General features: G+C 46.4%; 1 protein-coding gene across 1 annotated transcript; it reads right to left on the bottom strand.

The window, feature by feature from the left end:
* Positions 1-1,555: 1,555 nt before the first annotated feature.
* LOC310844342 (uncharacterized protein) lies at positions 1,556-13,818 on the bottom strand. The gene is made up of 3 exons (XM_083738498.1): positions 13,149-13,818; positions 6,492-7,276; positions 1,556-1,765 (listed from the first exon to the last, which is right to left on the bottom strand). The coding sequence occupies exons 1-3, from the start codon at positions 13,261-13,263 to the stop codon at positions 1,571-1,573; spliced, it is 1,095 nt and encodes a 364-aa protein (XP_083594624.1). The 5' UTR covers positions 13,264-13,818; the 3' UTR covers positions 1,556-1,570.
* Positions 13,819-19,949: the final 6,131 nt, after the last annotated feature.

Genomic DNA, 19,949 nt, shown 5'->3' with positions numbered 1-19,949 from the left:
GCGTCTTGTGGTCTGGTGCGTCTTATAGAGCGAAAAATACGGTAGATCATTCAGGTCATGCACTTGGTCAGAGAAGTTCAAGAACTACGCAACTCTTTTGTACCTCTGCCCTCCCTACCTTTGGCTCCAGAGATTCCCTGGGCTTGCCTCATAGCTTGCAGGGGCATTTAAATCAGTGTTTAAAGATGTTTGCTTAACTCAGTCTGAGCTGTGATTAGTGTATTGCGCAAAAAGTACTTCAGCTAAGAGCACGTTCTGTTCATTTTGCAGAATTCTGTTTTGCATTTTTCTAAGTGGAAAAGAACTTCTGTATGATTCATAATGCTTGCATGCATTATGAGCTGGACAAAATCATGTTCTAAACCAGGTAATTATGGACTTTGGTAATGCCGCTCAAATTAATCAACATAATGCTATACTCTCTGCAGAACAAAATCGCTATAGGCACTATGCACAACATCATGCCATCTGAAAACTTGTGAGAATAGCCGTGACCCTAAAACCAAGTCCCATGTGGGGAGCACAGGTAAAAATTGCTGGATTTTGCAGCTGAAAACGACATCAGAAGGATGAGAAAAAGAATAGATTAGATACAGAGGTGTCCATATTTGATGAAGTGAACATGCATGAGGGCCGACCAAAGTTGTTGACCTTTTTTAGGATTGAAGTTGTTGAGCTTAACCCAAAAGTTGTTTTTTTTTAGGATTTTAACCCAGAAAATAAACTGCCACAGAGGCCGGATTAAACCAACCGGCGGGCTGGATTGGGCCCCCTGGCTGGACTTTGGACATGCCTGGATTAGAACAATATCAAAGAGATGATTTGGGAAATGGCAGGAGACAATCTGAGCACAAAGCCAGCTGCATGGACATCAAAAGGACAAAACTGAGGAAGGAGATAATGATATGACTAATCAAGAGGAAGCTGAGAGATTACATTCTTTTCTCAGCTCCAAGACTGTCCTGATCTGTGACCTTGACAGAGACACATAATCTCGCTTGTGTAGACTGAGCTGGTGAACTGCGGGATGACTCTGCGTGACAGCAGGAACCTTCCAACTTGATTCTATGGTAACTTTCCAATACTACAAAACAGCAGAAAGCAGCAAACTGATTCGATGCTCAGATTAAATTTGGGAGTCAAGCTTGCAGAGATTTGCTGGCTGAGAGACATTTAGAAAGCGATGGAAGTGCCACCCATGCCAGAGGATCTTGAGATCCATCCCAGGCGTAATAGAGCTGTTCTGCTGGCAGAATTATTGTGGCAGAACAGGACAAAAAAGGGTTGAATAGTGGCTGGGAGGAGGGCATACACTGACATCAAATCCTGAACTCATTTAGGCAAAGACCCGGTGGACTACAGAAGTTTACATCACTCCCAGATGCGAAGTAAAGAACTTCTCTCCCGCTGAGGGGAAAAACCACACCCAAACACTAGTACCATCTCTGATTTATGGTCTGTGGTGGGGCCTTCTGTCTTTTTTTCCTGCCATGTTTGCTTTTGAGCAGAGAGTTTCAACCCTCTGGCTGGGTGGGCACAGGGAGAAGCTGGCATAGCAGGGGAGCCATATCTACAACCTGGCGAAAAGGAGTCCTGTGCCCTTTCTTCTTACCTGGTTTGCTTTCTGCTCCTTCTGCAAGCTGCTGACTTGCTTCTGTAACCTCAGGTTGTGCTCCTGTAGCTGCCCGATTTTTTCAATAAGTTGGCAGATGTGTTCCAGGTAACCCAGGCCTGAGCCGTGGGCCTTGGCATTTCCTTGGTTCACCTACAATGAGGAAGAAAGCACCCCACAAATGTTAGGTATTTTTTGTTCAAACACACACAATGTTTCCAGAAAACGTTGCAACCTAGCTACTGCTCCTATACTGGCATCCGCAAGGAATCCTCAACCCTAACCAGCTTGACTGTGGCTTGGTTAAGACTAGAGGAAACCCAGCCAGATAGGGGGGTATAAATAATAAATTATTATTATAAAATATTATACAGTCCTTGGGAGATGCTCCACTGAAACAGAATTTTTCTGCTCCCGTTGATGCAGTTAAGTAAAGGTAAAGGGACCCCTGACCATTAGGTCCAGTCGTGGCCGACTCTGGCGTTGCGGCGCTCATCTTGCTTTATTGGCTGAGGGAACAGCCGTACAGCTTCCGGGTCATGTGGCCAGCATGACTAAGCCGCTTCTGGCGAACCAGAGCAATGCACAGAAATGCCGTTTACCTTCCCACCAGAGCAGTACCTATTGATCTACTTGCACTTTGATGTGCTTTTGAACTGCTAGGTTGGCAGGAGCAGGGACTAAGCAACGGGAGCTCACCCCGTCACGGGGATTCGAACTGCCAACCCACTGATCGGCAAGTCCTAGGCTCTGTGGTTTAACCCACAGCACCAGCCGTGTCCCTGTTGTTGCAGTTAAGTCCATGCAAAAGATGTTGCCCATGTAGGCGAAGAGGTTCAACATCTACATAATATCTAGACTTGGAACAGCAAGAGACTGGCTTGGGTGCAGAGAAGACGCAAGCCCAGTATATTTCCCCATCATTCTCTGAATTTGATACTGTGCTTCAGTTATTCAAAATAGGCAAGGTAATACGTAAGGTAAAGGTAAAGGAACCCCTGAACGTTAGGTCCAGTCGTGGCCGACTCTGGGGTTGTGGCGCTCACCTCGCTTTATTGGCCGAGGGAGCCAGTGTATAGCTTCCGGGTCATGTGGCCAGCATGACTAAGCCGCTTCTGGTGAACCAGAGCAGCACACGGAAACACCATTTACCTTCCCACCAGAGTGGTACCTATTTATCTACTTGCACTTTGACGTGCTTTCGAACTACTAGGTTGGCAGGAGCAGGGACCGAGCAAAGGGAGCTCACCCCGTCACGGGGATTCGAACCGCTGACCTTCTGATTGGCAAGTCCTAGGCTCTGTGGTTTAACCCACAGTGCCACCCGTGTCCCTTTTAAGGTAATATGTAGGGCTTTTCAAAAGAAAAAAATGGAAATTGCACCATGGTAGGTGACTGTAATTTGCATGTGTAGCCTGTGCTGCTACAACAAGGGGCAGACTTTGGTAATATGCCACCCTGAGCAAGGCAAAAATTTGGCACCCCCAAATGGGTCTTCTCAGTTTTGCACCCCCTTGGATCAGCGCCCTAAATCCAGCACTGGCTACAATCTGGGGACTTTAAAGACTCAGGGCACAAGCCCACAGCACAAATGTGTATATGGTAATGTATGTGTATGGATGCATATTAAAAAGGCTAGTTTGCTGTGGTCTCTCCAGCACTGTGATTTGCAGCATGCCCAGCAGGGCTGCAAGCAAATTTAGAGAGAGAGAGAGAGAGAGAGAGAGAGAGAGAGAGAGGTTAAAAATGAGGGAAGGAGAGGAGATCTGAAGGCCCCTAGGGCCACCCTAAAACATTGGCCTGACTATCACACAGCTATGCATTTTGTGTGTGTGTGCAGCTTTGAGTCACATTTTTTTACATCAAGAAACATGTTTAGAACTGGAAATTTGCCAGCAGTGATACTGGAGTGCTGCACTGAAACTTCACAGTGCTGTGAATTCAAACTGGGAAGCTGGAAGTGCCAGAACGGAAAAGCAACGGCCCCTTTATAAATAAAACTTGTTTCAAAAACAGCGAGATGGGTTGTGCCACAGAGCACGCCTGCAGGAAATCACAAAGATCACTCAAAATCGGAGTCGATTCTTTAGAAGGAAGAACACGATCGTCACAGGCTGGGCTGAGCATCTAATGAGCACCGGCGGCGCATCCGCAGTAGCTCTTCTCCCATGAATCAGTTGCTGAGTCTGAAAGTCCCTGCTTCCCCACAGCTGTCTGAGCCCCCTCCTGTCCAGTGCTTTATCCAAGCAATTTAAGACTGCACCTTCATGAAGCCCAAATCTCCTCCACCCCTTTTCATGCCCCTTCTGGTTCTGGGAAACCCGTGACTCTTCAGCAGCCTGACTCATCTCGGCCTCTGATTCTGGCTTCTCTTTGCCACAGACTCTCCCAACTGAGCCCTGTTATCTCTTCAGCTTCCAACACCTCCTTCTCCCAAAGTCCTCTCCCTCTTCTCCCTTTGACTCATCCTTGTCCCACCACCACTCCCCTGGATCTGAGTCTTCTTCCCATTTGGACACAATATTTTACACCCAAAACCCTTCTTTTATTAACCACTTCACACCCAGAACCAAACAGCCCAGAGTGCCAACTTCTGAGCTAGCAAAACCAACCAGATTCATGCCATACCTGAGTAGTTGAAACTGACTTCCATGGAAACAAAACGTCCGTGGAAATCAAATCTAGCCAACTTAAGTTTTATTCAGAGCAGACCCACTGAAATTCATGAGCCAAACTCTATGAATTTCAACAAGTCTACTCTGAGTAAACGTTGCACGAATACCACCCAGTGTTCCAAAACCCATTCTATGCAGTAGACTGTATTTAAGGAAAATGGCCTGGGACAACTAACTTCTGTGCTAAATAAACCAGCCAAATCCACTACTCATATATAACTGGGACTCATGATGTAAGCCACAAAATGTCTACAAATACTGTTCTGATATCCATTCCAGGCAATAAACCCATATTTTTTTTTTGGGGGGGGGAATAGTCCAGGATAGCAACTTAACTTGATGGGATTGACGCATGAATCCATAAAACATCCACAGAAACTACTTTACAATACCAATTCTGGCCAATAAGCAAGTATTGCAGAAAAGTTAAGCAAGAGCCAACTTTGTGGTAAAGTGCACATTACTTTAGAGCCACATGTTAAAGGACCCCTGGACGGTTAAGTCCAGTCAAAGGTGACTATGAGGTTGTGGCGCTCATTTCGCTTTCAGGCTGAGGGAGCCAGCGTTTGTCCACAGACAGCTTTTTGGGTCATGTGGCCAGCAGGACTAAACCGCTTCTGGCACAACGGAACACTGTGACAGAAACCAAAGCACACAGAAATGCTGTTTACAGCGGTACCTATTTATCTACTTGCACTGGCATGCTTTCGGACTGCTAGGTTGGCAGGAGCTGGGACAGAGCAACAGGAGCTCACCCCATCGCAGGCATTCAAACCGCCGACCTTCAGATCGGCAAGCCCAAGAGGCTCAGTGGTTTAGACCACAGCGTCACCCGCATCCCAGAAGCCACATGTAATAAAATGCCGACACCCTTTTCTTTCACAGAGTGCTTTCTGCCTGAATGAAATGGCCCCACCTGGAGAATTTAGGTTAGCTCAGTTGGTTAGAGCGTAGTGCTGATAATGCCAAGGTTTCAGGTTCAATTCCTGCAAGGGCCACCTGCAGCATTCCAGGGAGACGATCCTCAGGGTCCCTTTGAATGCTACAGTTCTGTGATGCTATGATTTCCTGTTCCAATACACAAGTCCTTTCCCTTGACGTTTCCTTCCTTTTAATCCTCATATTCAACTTAATCAAACACTTCAACACTGTAAACCGCCCCATAAATGAAATTTCTAATTCCTTGGCTCTCCATCCCAGCAGCCCCTTAATTAATTGCTTCCTAAACTGCTTGTTGGACGCAGGTGGCACTGTGGGTTAAACCACAGAGCCTAGGGCTTGCCGATCGGAAGGTCGGCGGTTTGAATCCCCGCAACGGGGTGAGCTCCTGTTGCTCGGTCCCAGCTCCTGCTGGGTCTGTGCCCACACTGGGAAACACTGCTCTAGAACAGAAGCTTCATGCAAGCAGATATTATTATTATTATTATTATTATTATTATTATTATTATTCCCTGCCCATCTGGCTGGGTTGCCCCCAGTTCAGGATGAATGCTCAATAAACAGGTGTTCTAGAAGAATGCTTAGTGTGGAAAGCCGATTGCAATTGCACTGGTATCTTTCAGTGGATTATTCTGCAGTTATTCTGGAGAACTTCCAGCCCTCCATACAGAAACAGCTGGCTAGAAATCACATAAACAGCTCACAACAAAACACACTCGTACAGCCTCTCTATTAGGAAACCAACACAGTGTGTGGAAACTGGAATAGAGAACAGACAACTCAATAATCGACCACAGGAACAGCAATTCTAACACCACAACTGGGAGTAAACCCCATTTAATTCAATAGGACTTACTTCTGAGTAGAGAGGGTTAGGATTGTGCAGTTAAGTGAAATAACACCACCCAAGGAAATGGGCATTTCACTTGCCCAAAAGGTGCCTTTTGTTCCGCAACAACTACCGTATTTTTCGCTCTATAAGACGCACCAGACCACAAGACGCACCTAGTTTTTGGAGGAGGAAAACAAGGGAAAAAATATTCTGAATCTCAGAAGCCAGAACAGCAAGAGGGATCGCTGCACAGTGAAAGCAGCAATCCCTCTTGCTGTTCTGGCTTCTATGATAGCAGCACAGCCTGCATTCGCTCCATAGGACGCACACACATTTCGCCTTACCTTTTATGGGGGGGAAAGTGAGTCATATAGAGCAAAAAATACGGTAATCGAGGAAAAGTCTGGGCATTTCATCTGAAGAGGAATCTTACCTTACTCAGCCTACAGCACTCGTCCATGTACTCATCCAAACTGCCACTTGTGGGGTATTTTCTCAGGGGGTGCCCCTGCAGGAGCATCTCTTCGAAGTTGTCTTTTCCGTAATCGTCACCAGGTCTTTTCTCTTCTTCTGGAGGTTTAGTGGGGAGGAGGGACCCGCTGGCTTTCTCTTCCAAGCGCTCTCCTTGGCTGCCACCCAAAAAAGACGGTTCAGGATTTGGCCCCTCTGGGCAATCAGTGCCATCCTCCAAGCAAACTTCAGGAGACTGCCCTGCGCGGTGTCCCGCTGCCGGTTTGCCATCCGAAATGCACCGACAAGCATCTACAGCGTCTTTGCACACTCTCGCGCTTGCGTGGTCAGCTGCTGGAGAGGAAGAGGCGCTCAGCACCCCAGAGTCACAAGAAGGATCTCTGCTGTGGAGCACAAAGCTTTTCTCGGAGCCCTTGGGTGTCGAGGGAGAGTTGGCCCCACTAGGCAGCTCCACACCAGAGTCTTCCGATTCAAACTTGGCTAATCTCAGCACCCGGTGTTTCGGTGTTAATGTGTCAAGGCCAGGGAGCGTTGTAATACATTCGGCTTTCACTGGCGCCTCACATATGATGGCTGAACTTGCTGGACACTCTGGGGCGGCGCTTGATTCAGGAGGACCAGGTTCCGCTGCAGAGTCGGAGGTGGTCGGAGGGTCTGGTCTTAGCCCTTCGCTTTGGTTTTTATCGTTGCTTATTATCTTCATATTGGTCAGAACCACCCTGCTGTCAGCTAGCGGAGTCCTTTTGCCTAAAAAAGAGAGGACAGCCATAAAGTATCAGTGGCATACCGTGGGTTGCCGGCGCCTGGGGCGAGGCAAATGTTGCGCTGCCTTGGTGGGCTGGGAAGCTGGGGTTGAGGCAGGTGCGGGGGGGGGGGCCTTCCTCCTTTGGGCCTTTTCCTGCCTCCCTTCCTCCTTGGTGGGTGGTGGCAGCCCCCTCCCATAGCTGTCAACTTACAGATTTGAAAATAAGGGATCAGCAGCCAAAATAAGGGATTTTAGTCAACCAGCTGAAACACAAAGTTAAAAGGGACCAGATAATTTTGGAGAGCAGGGCCGCTTTTTAGCCCTTCGTTTCCAGAGGTTGCTGCTCAAGACACCAGCTGATGAAACACTGCAATTAAATAACTACAAGCAGCAACCACTTTTTGCACAAAACGAAGCTACGAAGATGCTGCTGCAGTTCTGTATCTTTTCTCTCATGCTCCATCTGCATCTCCCAGTTCCATCAGGTGGGGCGGGAGGAAGGGGGGGGAATAGCACCCAAGGTAAACCCACAGATCAGACCATCTATGCTAGTCTACCACTACAAATCTATGGGTGCTTGCAGTCCTTCCCCCGCTTCCCCCCTCTATGGTTAACCCTTGGAACACCTGCCCATGCCTCCACCTCCTCCTCTCTCTGAACTGCTTTCTCTATGGTTGCCCTCGCTCTCCTCTCAAGGCTCCTCAGCAGGGAGGGGCTCCCAGGGGCTGAGCCTGGTGAGAGGAGGCTGGAGGGGGGCGGGCTGGGCAGCCAAGCAACACAGTTGGAGCCTCCCTCCTCCCTGGCTGGCAGGGAGGGAGGGAGAGGAGCTGCTTCCTTTGAAACCCAGGAAATTTAAGGGACATCATCAATCAGGGACAGCAGTGGGACACAGCGCTGGGATAAGGGAGTTTCCCGCCAAATAAGGGATGGTTGACAGCTATGCCCCTCCCCCTCAACCAGGCTGGAACCCTTGTGGGTAGCGGGGCGTGGGAGAGGCATGCTGGCGGGCATTAGTGTGGGAGAGCTTAGGGCTGCCCTTGCATGCCCTGACATTGCCTGCCAGTCATGGCTGCATCAGGAATGCAGAGTGGATGCACTGCCCACGCTGACCATGGCTTGGCCTCGTCCTCCATCTCTGAAGAAGCAGCCTCCTTCTCCTTGGCCTGGGCCTTGGCCACCACTCCCACCGGAGCCCTCACTCTCCAGCCCCTGCCTGCTGCATCCTCACCACCTCACAGACCAGGAGAACCAGCAACTCTCAGCCAGCCCAGGGGCAAGATGCCCTCAGGCATTGGAGAAGGAGGCACACCTCAGCCCCATAGGTTGATGGCCCAGCCTCAGTATGGCTTGTCCCCCCATCCCCCCAGCTATGGAATAATTATAATAATAATTTATTGTTTATACCCCGCCCATCTGGCTGAGTTTCCCCAGCCACTCTGGGTGGCTTCCAGTCAAGTGTTAAAAACAGTACAGCGTTAAATATTAAAAACTTCCCTGAACAGGGCTGCCTTCAGATGTCTTTTAAAGATAGGATAGCTGCTTATTTCCTTCACATCTGAAGGGAGGGTGCTCCACAGGGTGGACGCCACTACCGTGAAGGCCCTCTGTCTGGTTCCCTGTAACCTCACTTCTCGCAATGAGGGAACCGCCAGAAAGCCCTCGGCGCTGGACCTCAGTGTCCGGGCTGAACGATGGGGGTGGAGACGCTTCTTCAGGTATACAGGACCGAGGTGTTTAGGGCTTGAAAGGTCAACACCAACACTTTCAATTGTGCTCAGAAACGTACTGGGAGCCAATGCAGATCTCTCTGGAAGGTGGCAGGAGCTCAGCAGGGAGCCTGTCATGGGGGTGTTTGGTTGCACCTCCTCATAATTTTGCACCCAGGGCCACGTATCCCAGCTCCCCACAAGCTAGGCCACTGCAGAGTATTTCCATCCTTAAGGTCATCTCATAGCTATCTCATAGCTATGTAATACAATCCAATTATAGGGAGATTCATGACTTTCTTGACCTCCTGTAATGTTTAATTTGTAAGATTCTCTGCCCACAGGCTGACATATTATGTAGAGACCAACTGTTAATATTCAGAGAGCAGGGCAATGATCTTGATGCATGCTAACAGCCAACCTCCTCACTAGCCAGTCAAGACAAAGGTGGAGGAAAAAAACCAGGCCCAGGTTATGCATGGAATTTCTGCATCGCTTATCTTGGAATTGCATCACAGAAATCACAAGTATTGAATATTCTCCTGTATCTCAAACTCCCTGTCTGTGGAAAGGTAGCACGTTAGGGAACGGATTTCTAACTTAGACATCTAGATTTAATCTCTGCACCAGTGTTGCATGTGTCATGGATAAGAATCAACAGAAGAAAAACTGCTATAAGGAGCAGTGTGGGTGCAAAGAACATTTTCCATGGCTGTGTTTTCTTTGGGGGGAGGGGAATTCAGTCAGGGAGCTCTGTGACTGATATTAAACAGGAAGGCAATCTTGTTTTTTTGTTGATAATATTGACTGTTTTTAATTTACTTTAAAATCAAAGTGTTTTTGTTTTGGACCACAATTATCTCCAAAACCTCATAACATTAGATAAAGACTTGCAAGAAAGACAACAGGTTGGGTATTTATAAATGTGGATTTGAGGATTAGGGTTAATTCCTGGGTTCTTTGTTCCCCGTCTTCTCCTTCCCAGGGCACCATAGGTGGTCTTTCCCTCTGCGCACAACACAAACTTTTCACCTCAGAAGTCTTATTTTAAACACATGGTGACATCTGCGTTTTCCGCCATCTCCAAGAAAATAGCCATTTCCTTTCTGAAACAATGGACATTTCCCACTTCTGTGATGGCTCCTGTCTCATGTGGTGGAAAAGGGAACTGAGTAATCAGACACCCCTGAGAACGCTGCTCTAAGAGGCCCACAGCTCGGTTCCTCATATAGGCCGCTGGTCAACCTTATCCAACAGAAGAGCTGGCTCCATCCAGCAAGCAACTGTCATGGACAAACATTGCATTTTTAGGCATACACCTTGCTAAGCATGCCATGTGTGAAGTGGTCCTCCGTTGTAGACTCACTGAGCAAGTGATCCCCCATGTTTCACACTTTGATCTCCCAACGGTAAAACAGAAATGTTAATGATGTTTCCATACCCTCCAACATTTCTCTGGTGAAAATAGGGACATCCTATCTCATCCATCCTATCCTATCCCATAGTGGGACACGGGTGGTGCTGTGGGTTAAACCACAGAGCCTAGGACTTGCTGATCAGAAGATTGGCGGTTCGAATCCCCGTGACGGGGTGAGCTCCCGTTGCTCGGTCCCAGCTCTTGCCAACCTAGCAGTTCGAAAGCATGTCAAGGTGCAAGTAGATAAATAGGTACTGCTCCAGTGGGAAGGTAAACGGCATTTGTGTATGCTGCTCTGGTTCGCCAGAAGCGTCTTAGTCATGCTGGCCACATGACCCGGAAGCTGTATGCCGGCTCCCTCGGCCAGTAAAGCGAGATGAGCACTGCAACCCCAGAGTCAGTCACAACTGGACCTAATGATCAGGGGTCCCTTTACCTTTACTATCCCATAAGCATCATCAATGTATACCCCCACCCATCTGACAGGGTTGGCCCAGCCACTCTGGGTGGCTTCCAACATATATAAAAACATAACAAAACATTAAACATTAAAAAGCTTCCCTATACAGGGCTGCCTTCAGATGTCTTCTAAAGGTTGTAGAGTCCCTTATCTCCTTGGCTCGGTGGTCGCATAACTCCACACCCTCCAACATTTTTCTGATGAAAATATGGATGTCTTAAGGAAAAGCGGGACATTCTGGGATTGAATCAAAAACCGAGACGGCTTCTGTAAATATGGGACCTTTCATTGGAAAATAGGGACACTTGGAGGGTCTGTGTTTCATTCATGTGATGTGATGGAAGACAAAAGACGCTAAATCTGGATGACAACTGGAACAGAAAATATTATCCACTTATTTATAAAGCACCGCCAATATGCATGGTACTTTACACAGCAAAAGAAGCCAGGTCCCTGTCAAAATTGAAGAACTGGAAGGGATCGCATACAATGGGTTCCAGGTGCTGTCTGAACAAAGCAGAATAGAGGGGTATGATTTATTCAGTCCAGAGAGACGTCAGGAAAAGGAGAAGGAAGGAGGCAGAGGCAACAGGGGAAAGCCATGCCTTCTTCTTCTTGGTCTCAGTACAGCCCCACATTTGGGTTTCTGCCCCTGTGTAAAACAACCTCCAGAACTTCTCAGAGCTGGACATCATCACTTCAGTCTGGCGTGCCCTTATTACGTGAAGGAAGTTTAGAATGCTAACTTTTGCCAACAGCCTTCTACATCGGGGATTAGTTCACCTCCACAGCCTTGAAGGAGACTTTATTTTCAAATAGTTATCTGGTGCTTGCATTGCTGCTTCCAGTTCAGATTCTTCCTCTCTGGACTGGCCGTGGCCCCGGAGTATTTACAAAATGCACAGCTATGGTTGTGGCACCCTTCACAGAACCATAGCATTGTGGACTTGGAAAAGACAGCAAGGGTCATGTAGTCCAACCCTCAGGAATGCAGTAAACTTTCTGCCCATAATTTGCCTCCCCATGCATAGATGACTCAACACATCCATGCACCACCAACTGGCCGACCGAGTTGTATCTACACATTTATGCTGGACCTCCTCAATGCTCTGGGACTCAGCGTTTTTTTCCATCTGGAAAAAATGATTTGTGCCCCAGACCCAGGCTGATGAGAAGGCCGAAGTTGTACATTCACCTCCTCTGGTCCCTGCTAAATTCTTAAAGGTTCATTGAGTTGAGTTAACTTGTATCCTGTAGTCAGTTGGATATGTAGCAATTTTTCTAGCCGTGGTCAATGTCATCCCATGGGATTTCAGAATTGTGCCATAAACTAGAGAAAAAAAACATTCTGGTCTTGAGACCATTCACAGGCAGAAAAAGCTGCTGTCCTATAAGAACCTAAAATAAGGTGAACAACTGATGCCAGTTTATTGTGGGGTTCCTGAATTCTCCTTCACACTGCATTGTTGCTATCAGAAGAAGGGATTGGGAATCTCACATTTCCTGCAAAACTATAATATTCTCCTTATATATCCTATGAAGTATATCTGTTTGTGTGTTTTTACTTTTCCAATTATTTTGTTTTTTCTAACCCACTCTCTATTCTAAAATAAAACGATCCCAGATATGCTAGCTCAGTTTTCTGCTTACACGTATATTTATGATTTTCTGACCAAGTTATAAGCCCTGAACACAAGTTTGAAATGTCCCAGCAGGCAGCCTTGGACTGTGGAAAAGTCAGAGTCATTTGTGGTGACTAGGAAAGCAACGAGGGAACAACCCGGGAATTTCACTTTCCTCAGCATTCGAAAACCCAGGTGAAACATTTTTAAAGGGGAGATCACGGTCTGAAATCGGGGATCATGAATCCCAAAGATGAGACCCAACGTGCTTCAGACCACACCTTTTATTGGGTAAACCATTTGAGCAGAGTTGGGTAGTGAGCTTTTATGTTCAGATCTGGGCAAACATGACTGACCCACATCCTTGTTCCAGGGATCTTCTCCAAAATTGGGGGTTTTAGCTCTGCCAGCTAATATAGTGCTTGCAATTCTATGTTTCTATATTGTTCTGGATTCCTGCAGGGATTTAGCATTCAGAACAGGTGGCTTTTGCCCAACATCTGGAATCCCATGAAACCCACCCAAGGAGAGATTGTCTCCACAAGTCCAAGTACACTCTGCCCCAAATGTTGTTCCTTACATTTCCGCTGCCATCCTAACTTGCTGGCCCAAATTCTCCCTGGTCTCCAAGAGCCCACAAAAACGCTCCCGTTGGTTCAAGCCGCTTACCTTTCTTCCATGGAGCGCTGATGGAGAACGACTGGTGCCAGCTGAACATCTTGGAGGAGCTGAACATCTGGCCGATGGAAGCACAGGCCCATGAGTTGAAGCCCTTCAGAGACATGTGGGAACGCTGGTGGCCGAAAGAATCATGCTTCCAGGAGGAGGATATTCCAAAGTCCCCAGAGGGTGTAGCAGCAGAGTGCAGGGTGGGCTCCGCAAGCCCAGCCTGTCATCTTTGGGCTCCCAGGAAGAACAAGGGGGGTGGGAGAGAGACTCACATGTTTTGTTTTCTCACCCTAGTCCCAAAGGAATGGAGGCAGGAGTTTTCTTGCTCAGGGGAGAAGGAATTCTCTCATTCCAGCAGCTGCGGCAGCGGCCAAAGGGGCTGTTCTTTTGCAAGCTGTGGAATTGCAAGCGCAGGCATTCAGCCAGCTGTGACATAAAAAGGGAGCAGCTCTCTGGAATGCATCTCCCTTGGTTGATAAGCCAAGACGACTGGAGGGGTTCGGACTACCTTCGCTATCAAGAATGCCCTCCTGAAAAAACAAAGATACCCGTTTGTTTGTACAACGTCAGGTTTTGCTGTTTCTCATTTTTTAAATCTCAGCAGGGAGAGGAAACAGCATAGAGTATTATATTTTTCCTGCTCTCCTGGACAACGCTGTTTCGGACCTTTGCTTTAACTTTAAGATCCTACCGAGCTGTGGAAAAGATTGGGGACATTTAGACAATTCCTCCCACCCTCAAGGACCCAGATCTACAGTGAGGAAGACTACTTTCTCAAAGTCAATCCCGTAATGTTTTCTTTTTTTAAAAAAAAGAAGAGTTCAGGGTAGCCAGCAGCAGCACACAAAATTGGGGAAAATATATAATTACAGCAAGCCACATATAAACACATGTTTGTACGTCCAGCTTTCCTTTCTTTGCCTGAGCTCAATGGCAGGAAGGAACTGCGGCAGGCAACCCACCCATCCTCTTCCCTTCTGAATCCACATCAGGATGAGGGCGATGGGAAAGTAGGGATCTGAAAAAGAGAATCTCAAATGTACTAGGGGGCCTTCAAGATCCTAGCCTATGGAATTCAATTCAAAAATAGGTTAAACAAACACACCACCACAACACAGAAACGTATTCCGGTGATATTCCTCTGCCTTGCAATTTTCACTGCTACCACAATGACTGGAAACGGAACAGCAGGAAGACTGGCGGAATCAAATGCACAGCTAGCCCTTTCTCTAAAAGAACAATTTCTTATTTATTTTCAGCCCAGTTCTAACAGAAGTCCTATTGAATTCAGCCTAAAATTCTATTGGCTGCTATTATGCTTTAACAGGGGCATGCTGGTGGCACTGTGGGTTAAACCACTGTGCCGTTTGGGCTTGCCGATCAAAAGGTTGGCGGTTCAAATCCCCGTGACAGGGTGAGCTGCTGTTGCTTGGTCCCAGCTCCTGCCAACCTAGCAGTTCGAAAGCACAAAGTGCAAGTAGATAAATAGGTACCGCTAAGGCGGGAAGGTAAGTGGCGTTTCCATGCGCTGCTCTGGTTTCGCCAGAAGCGGCTTAGTCATGCTGGCCGCATGACCTGGAAAAACTGTCTGCTGAAGAGGACAAACGCCAGGTCCCTCGGCCAATAAAGCGAGATGAACACCACAACCCCAGAGTTATTCACGACTGGACTTAATTGTCAGGGGTCCCTTTACCTTTTATGCTTTAACATTAGTGTAAATTTGTACGGTCAGTACTGGTAAAGCAATCTGGTGGACTCTCCAAAAGCTGTATCTGAAATAAAAATGCTCAAAGCCTTGAAAAAGAAAAAAAAGAAGTCCTATTGAATTTAGTGGGGCTTACTCCCAGGAAAGTGGACCAACGATAGCAGCCTTACCAATTTCACATGCAATATAATAAAAGAGTAAAGAAAACGTCATTTCATTAGTGGCGGAGCAGGCTGAATGTTCATACTAAATCAACCCCTTCGTGTTGGTCACTACTGCGTCCATTTTACAGAGAGATGAGAAAAAGAATTGCTTGTGTTGACCCAATAAGCTAATACCTCAGCAGAGATTCAGGCCCTTTACCATTCAAGATGTACTGAACTGCCATACGTCCAGGTATCACTCATAAAAATACCGTGCAGGTGGTTGTTTTTTTCTAAATCGGCAAAATGTCTGGGGAAAGCCCCCATCTAAAGCTTGTATACTTCCGTATCTCCTTGGTTTGGGGGGGCGGATAACTCCATACCTTTCAACGTTTCTCCGATGAAAATAGGGACATCCTAAGGAAAAGCGGGAGATTCCGGGATCCAATCAGAAACCCGGATGGCTTCTGTAAGTCTAGGACCACCCCACGAAGCCCATCGCCCAGTCCTTCCCGGCTAGCTTTTATAAGCCAGGATGGGCAAGGATCAAGGAGACAAGTGGTTGGTTTCACTCGTCCAAGCAGCCTGTCCACATCCTCGGAGGTAACAGATTGGAATTGATCCCATACAACTTGACTAGACAGAACTCTAGCACTCTCCCGCCCCGGCCCTGCTCCCACGGTGGAGTCTACCTCTTCTCGAATCTGAGTGACTTTATCTGCAAAAAACTTTGCAAAATCATTGCAGGAGATCATGTGGCCCATACTGGGCCCTGATGGAGCAGGTGGTTCCGCTAAATTGCGAACCACCTGAAAAAGTCTCCTGCTGCTGTTTTCCGCAGATGCAATAGAGGCGGTGAAGAAAGTCTTCTTCGCCGTTGCTATCGCCACTTGGTAGGGTCGACATTGAGCTCTAACCCGTGTCTGGTCAGCTTCAGAATGAGTTATCCGCCACCGGCGCTCTAGCCGTCTCAACAATTGTTTCATCGCCCTCAGCTCCAGGGAAAACCACGGGGCTGTCCGGGCTCCATGCAATCGGAGAGGGCGCTTCGGAGCCAAACAGTCAATAACCCTGGTTAACTCCACATTCCAGCGGGCCACCAGGGAATGAACTGAAAGGCCATCAACATGGGATAAAACATCCCCTACCACTATTTGGAAACCATTTGGATCCATTAAGTGGCGGGGGCGGACCATCTGAATCAATCCCACCTCCCTGCAGAGGGGAAGGGTCACGGAGAAGTCCAGTTGCACCAGGAAGTGATCTGACCATGGCACTTCTTTCGTTTCACTTTTACTTAGTGTCAGATCACCAACATCCATAGAGGTAAACACCAGGTCCAAGGCATGTCCGTGGCTATGGGTTGGGCCAGACTTATTCAGGGACAGCCCCATGGAGGCCATGCTTTCCACGAAGTCCCGAGCGGCCCCTTGTAAGGTCGTGTCAGCATGGATGTTAAAATCTCCTAGGATAACCAAACTAGATGTCTCCAGGAGAACATCCGACACAACCTGAAGCAGCTCGGGCAGCGAATCCTTGGTGCAGCGGGGAGGTCGGTACACCAAAAGGAATCCTGTACTGCCCCTATTGCCCAACTTCCAGAACATGCACTCAGAAAACTGGGTTTTCCCAACAGGACGCCTGGTGCAGACGAATGACTAAAAATCACTGCAACCCCCACTCCCCGCCCACAAGGCCTGGGTTGCTGTGCGTAAGAGAAAACTGGCGGACAAGCAGCAGCAAGGACAGGCCCATCTGCTTCATCCAAACAAGTCTCTGTTACACATGCCAGGTCAAATCCTCCATCCACAATCAAGTCATGGATCACAGTGGTTTTATGGATCATTGACCTGGCATTGCACAGCAGCACCTTCAGGTCGTGTGGGTATCCCTTGCTGATTCCAGTATCCATTCGGTCAGGACCAGACCTGGAGGCAGGGATAATCCTCAAGCAAAGAATAAGCCTGCCTCCTCGGTAATGACATCTTCTGGTCTTAGCGTAACTCCTCCTCCTACCCGTGATGACTGAGATCGGTTGTCCCAGTGCATGACCCCCCGTGGAACCTGGCCCAGCCATTTTGTTTGCTGGGACGCACTCCCAGGCAGCTCTGACCCCACCCCTTAAAATCAAAATAAAACTATACAAAAAATAAACCAACAGAACAATAAAAAAAACACAGAAAGTTACAAACACAACATAAGAAACAGAATTAGCCCTCGACGTCTGAACTTGCGGAACAACTTTTTTTGAAAAAAAATCCCTAAACCTCGCGGTCACAATTTCAGCAATAATCTGACGTTCTGCAATTCACTCAAAAATGGTGCCAAGCTGTTGCAAACGATCCCCCGAAAGGTTTTTTGGTGGAAACAGGTGGGTTTTTATCATCGGAAACAGAATTAGCCCTCGACGTCTGAAGAACTTTAAAAAAAAAATATCCCTAAGCCGCACGGTCACAATTTCAGCAAAAATCTAAATTTCTGTTATTCACTCAAAAATGGTGCCAAACTGTTGCATACTATTTCCTGAAAGGTTTTTCTGCGGAAACAGATGGGTTTTTATCATTGGAAAAAGGATTAGCTCTCGATGTCTGAACTTGCGGAATAACTTTCTTATGAAAAAATCCCGAAGCCACACGGTCACAATTTCAGCAAAAATATGACGTTCTGCAATTCACTAAAAAATGGTGCCAAACTGTTGCAAACGATCCCCTGAAAGGTTTTTCGGTGGAAACAGATGGGGTTTTTGTCATTGGAAACAGAATTAGCCCTCAACGTTTGAACAACTTTTTAATGAAAATATCCCTAAGCTGCGTGGCCACAATTTCAGCAAAAATCTGACGTTGAGCAATTCAATCAAAAATGGTGCCAAACTATTGCAAACTATCTCCTGAAAGGTTTTTCAGTGGAAACAGATGGGTTTTAATCATTGGAAACAGAATAAGCCCCCTATGTCTGAACTTGAGGAACAAAGTTTTTTTGAAAAAATCCCTAAACCGGGCGGTCACAATTTCAACAAAAATCCGACGTTCTGCAATTCACTAAAAAATGGTGACAAACTGTTGCAAACGATCCCCTGAAAGGTTGTTCTGCCGGTGAGGTTGTTGAGGGCTGATTTCTTTTCCTGTGATAAAAAGCTTTCTGTTTCGACCGCCACATTTCTCAGGGGAGCATTTGCAACCGTTTTTCACCATTTTTGAGTGAATTGCCGAAAGTCAGATTTTTGATGAAATTGTGACCCCGGGGCTTAGGGATTTTTCCAAAAAAAATCTTTTTCTGCAGTTTAAGTTGTTGAGGGCTGATTTCTTGTCCTGTGATAAAAAGCCTTCTGTTTCGACCGCCAAACCTCTCAGGGGAGCATTTGCAACCGTTTGGCACCATTTTTGAGTGAAATTCCAAAAGTCAGATTTTTTATGAAATTGTGACCCCGGGGTTTAGGGATTTTTTCAAAAAAATCTTTTTCTGCCGGTTAAGTTGTCGGGGACTGATTTCTTTCCCTGTGATTAAAAGCCTTCTGTTTTGACCGCCAAACCTCTCAGGGGAGCATTTGCAACCGTTTGGCACCATTTCTGAGTGAATTGGAGAACGTCAGATTTTTGATGAAATTGTGACCCCGGGGCTTAGGGATTCTTTCAAAAAAAATCTTTTTCTTCGGTTTAAGTTGTCGAGGACTGATTTCTTGTCCTGTGATAAAAAGCCTTCTGTTTCGACTGCCAAACATTCAAGGGGAGCATTTGCAACCGTTTGGCACCATTTCTGAGTGAATTGGAGAACGTCTGATTTTTGATGAAATTGTGACCCCGGGGCTTAGGGATTTTTTCAAAAAAATCTTTTTCTGCCGGTTAAGTTGTCGGGGGCTGATTTCTTTTCTTGTGAATGAGTTCCATTGGTGGAACATTATATACAGCAAAAACATACGGAGGATGATTTTGTCTTCTTCATTATCTGGAAACCAAAAGTAGATTTATATACCAGGAGAAATATTGATAGACTATTGTTACAACAGGAAGCACAATATATTTATTTGTTTGAAACGATGTCCCCCAAGGGCTTGAATGAACATCAAGACTACAATTCTTTTCTTTAAAAAACCACTACAGATGACCCTGGAATTTTAATCCCTTCTCTGTTTACACCTTTAAGGAGGGAGAGCCTATCCTCCTCCCCCACAGACACACATATAAGACAATGATCTCACTCCCTAACAGAAAACGCACAGAGAAACGTAAGAAAATTTGGATTCAATTATCTAAGGTGAGAAAACACTCATTTGATGTCCGTTTTTCACAAACAATTTGACTGGAAATAATAACTCTTGTAAATTCTCATTTCTAGACGCATGTTGAAAAAGAAACATAAAAGAATTGAATGATATAGACTTCCAACAGATTTATAGTCCTCAAAAAACCGAGGTATGGAACCAAATATCATGATATGTGTTAATACACTTTAGAATGTATATACTTTATTATATTTATGATCTATGGTATTGAAGAACCTTGATCTATTTTGACATATTATTTGATATTACCAGCTGAAGAAGGCGTTTACTCCGAAACAGGGCCCTGTCCTGGTCACCACTACTGAGTCGCACATCTGATTCACACTCTGGATACTTCTTTTTGGCCCTATTTGAATCTTTATTCTTTATTCTGATTTTATATAATATGGACTCTTTTTGACTGCCATTGAGACTTGTATAAAACAATTGTTATGTACTGGTATTTTATGTACCTTTATACTATATCACTGCATATTTGAAACTACATTATTTCTGCACTTAAACGTTGTATTTAAATTTACTATTATCTTAAAACTGTCGCACTTACACGTTGTGTTTAAATTTACTATCAGTTTAAAACTGTTATTCTTAGCAGAATATACACGTTTTTCTTTTCAACTCTCGAGTAGGAATTATTCCTTATATTGAAACTTTTGGCCAGAGCTCTTGGTATA

This window comes from Podarcis gaigeae (genome assembly GCF_964106915.1).
Source record: "Podarcis gaigeae genome assembly, chromosome: 5".
Classification (NCBI taxonomy): Eukaryota; Metazoa; Chordata; class Lepidosauria; order Squamata; family Lacertidae; genus Podarcis; species Podarcis gaigeae.
The sequence above is the reverse complement of the archived record's forward strand: the minus strand, read 5'-3'. Positions and strand labels throughout refer to the sequence as shown.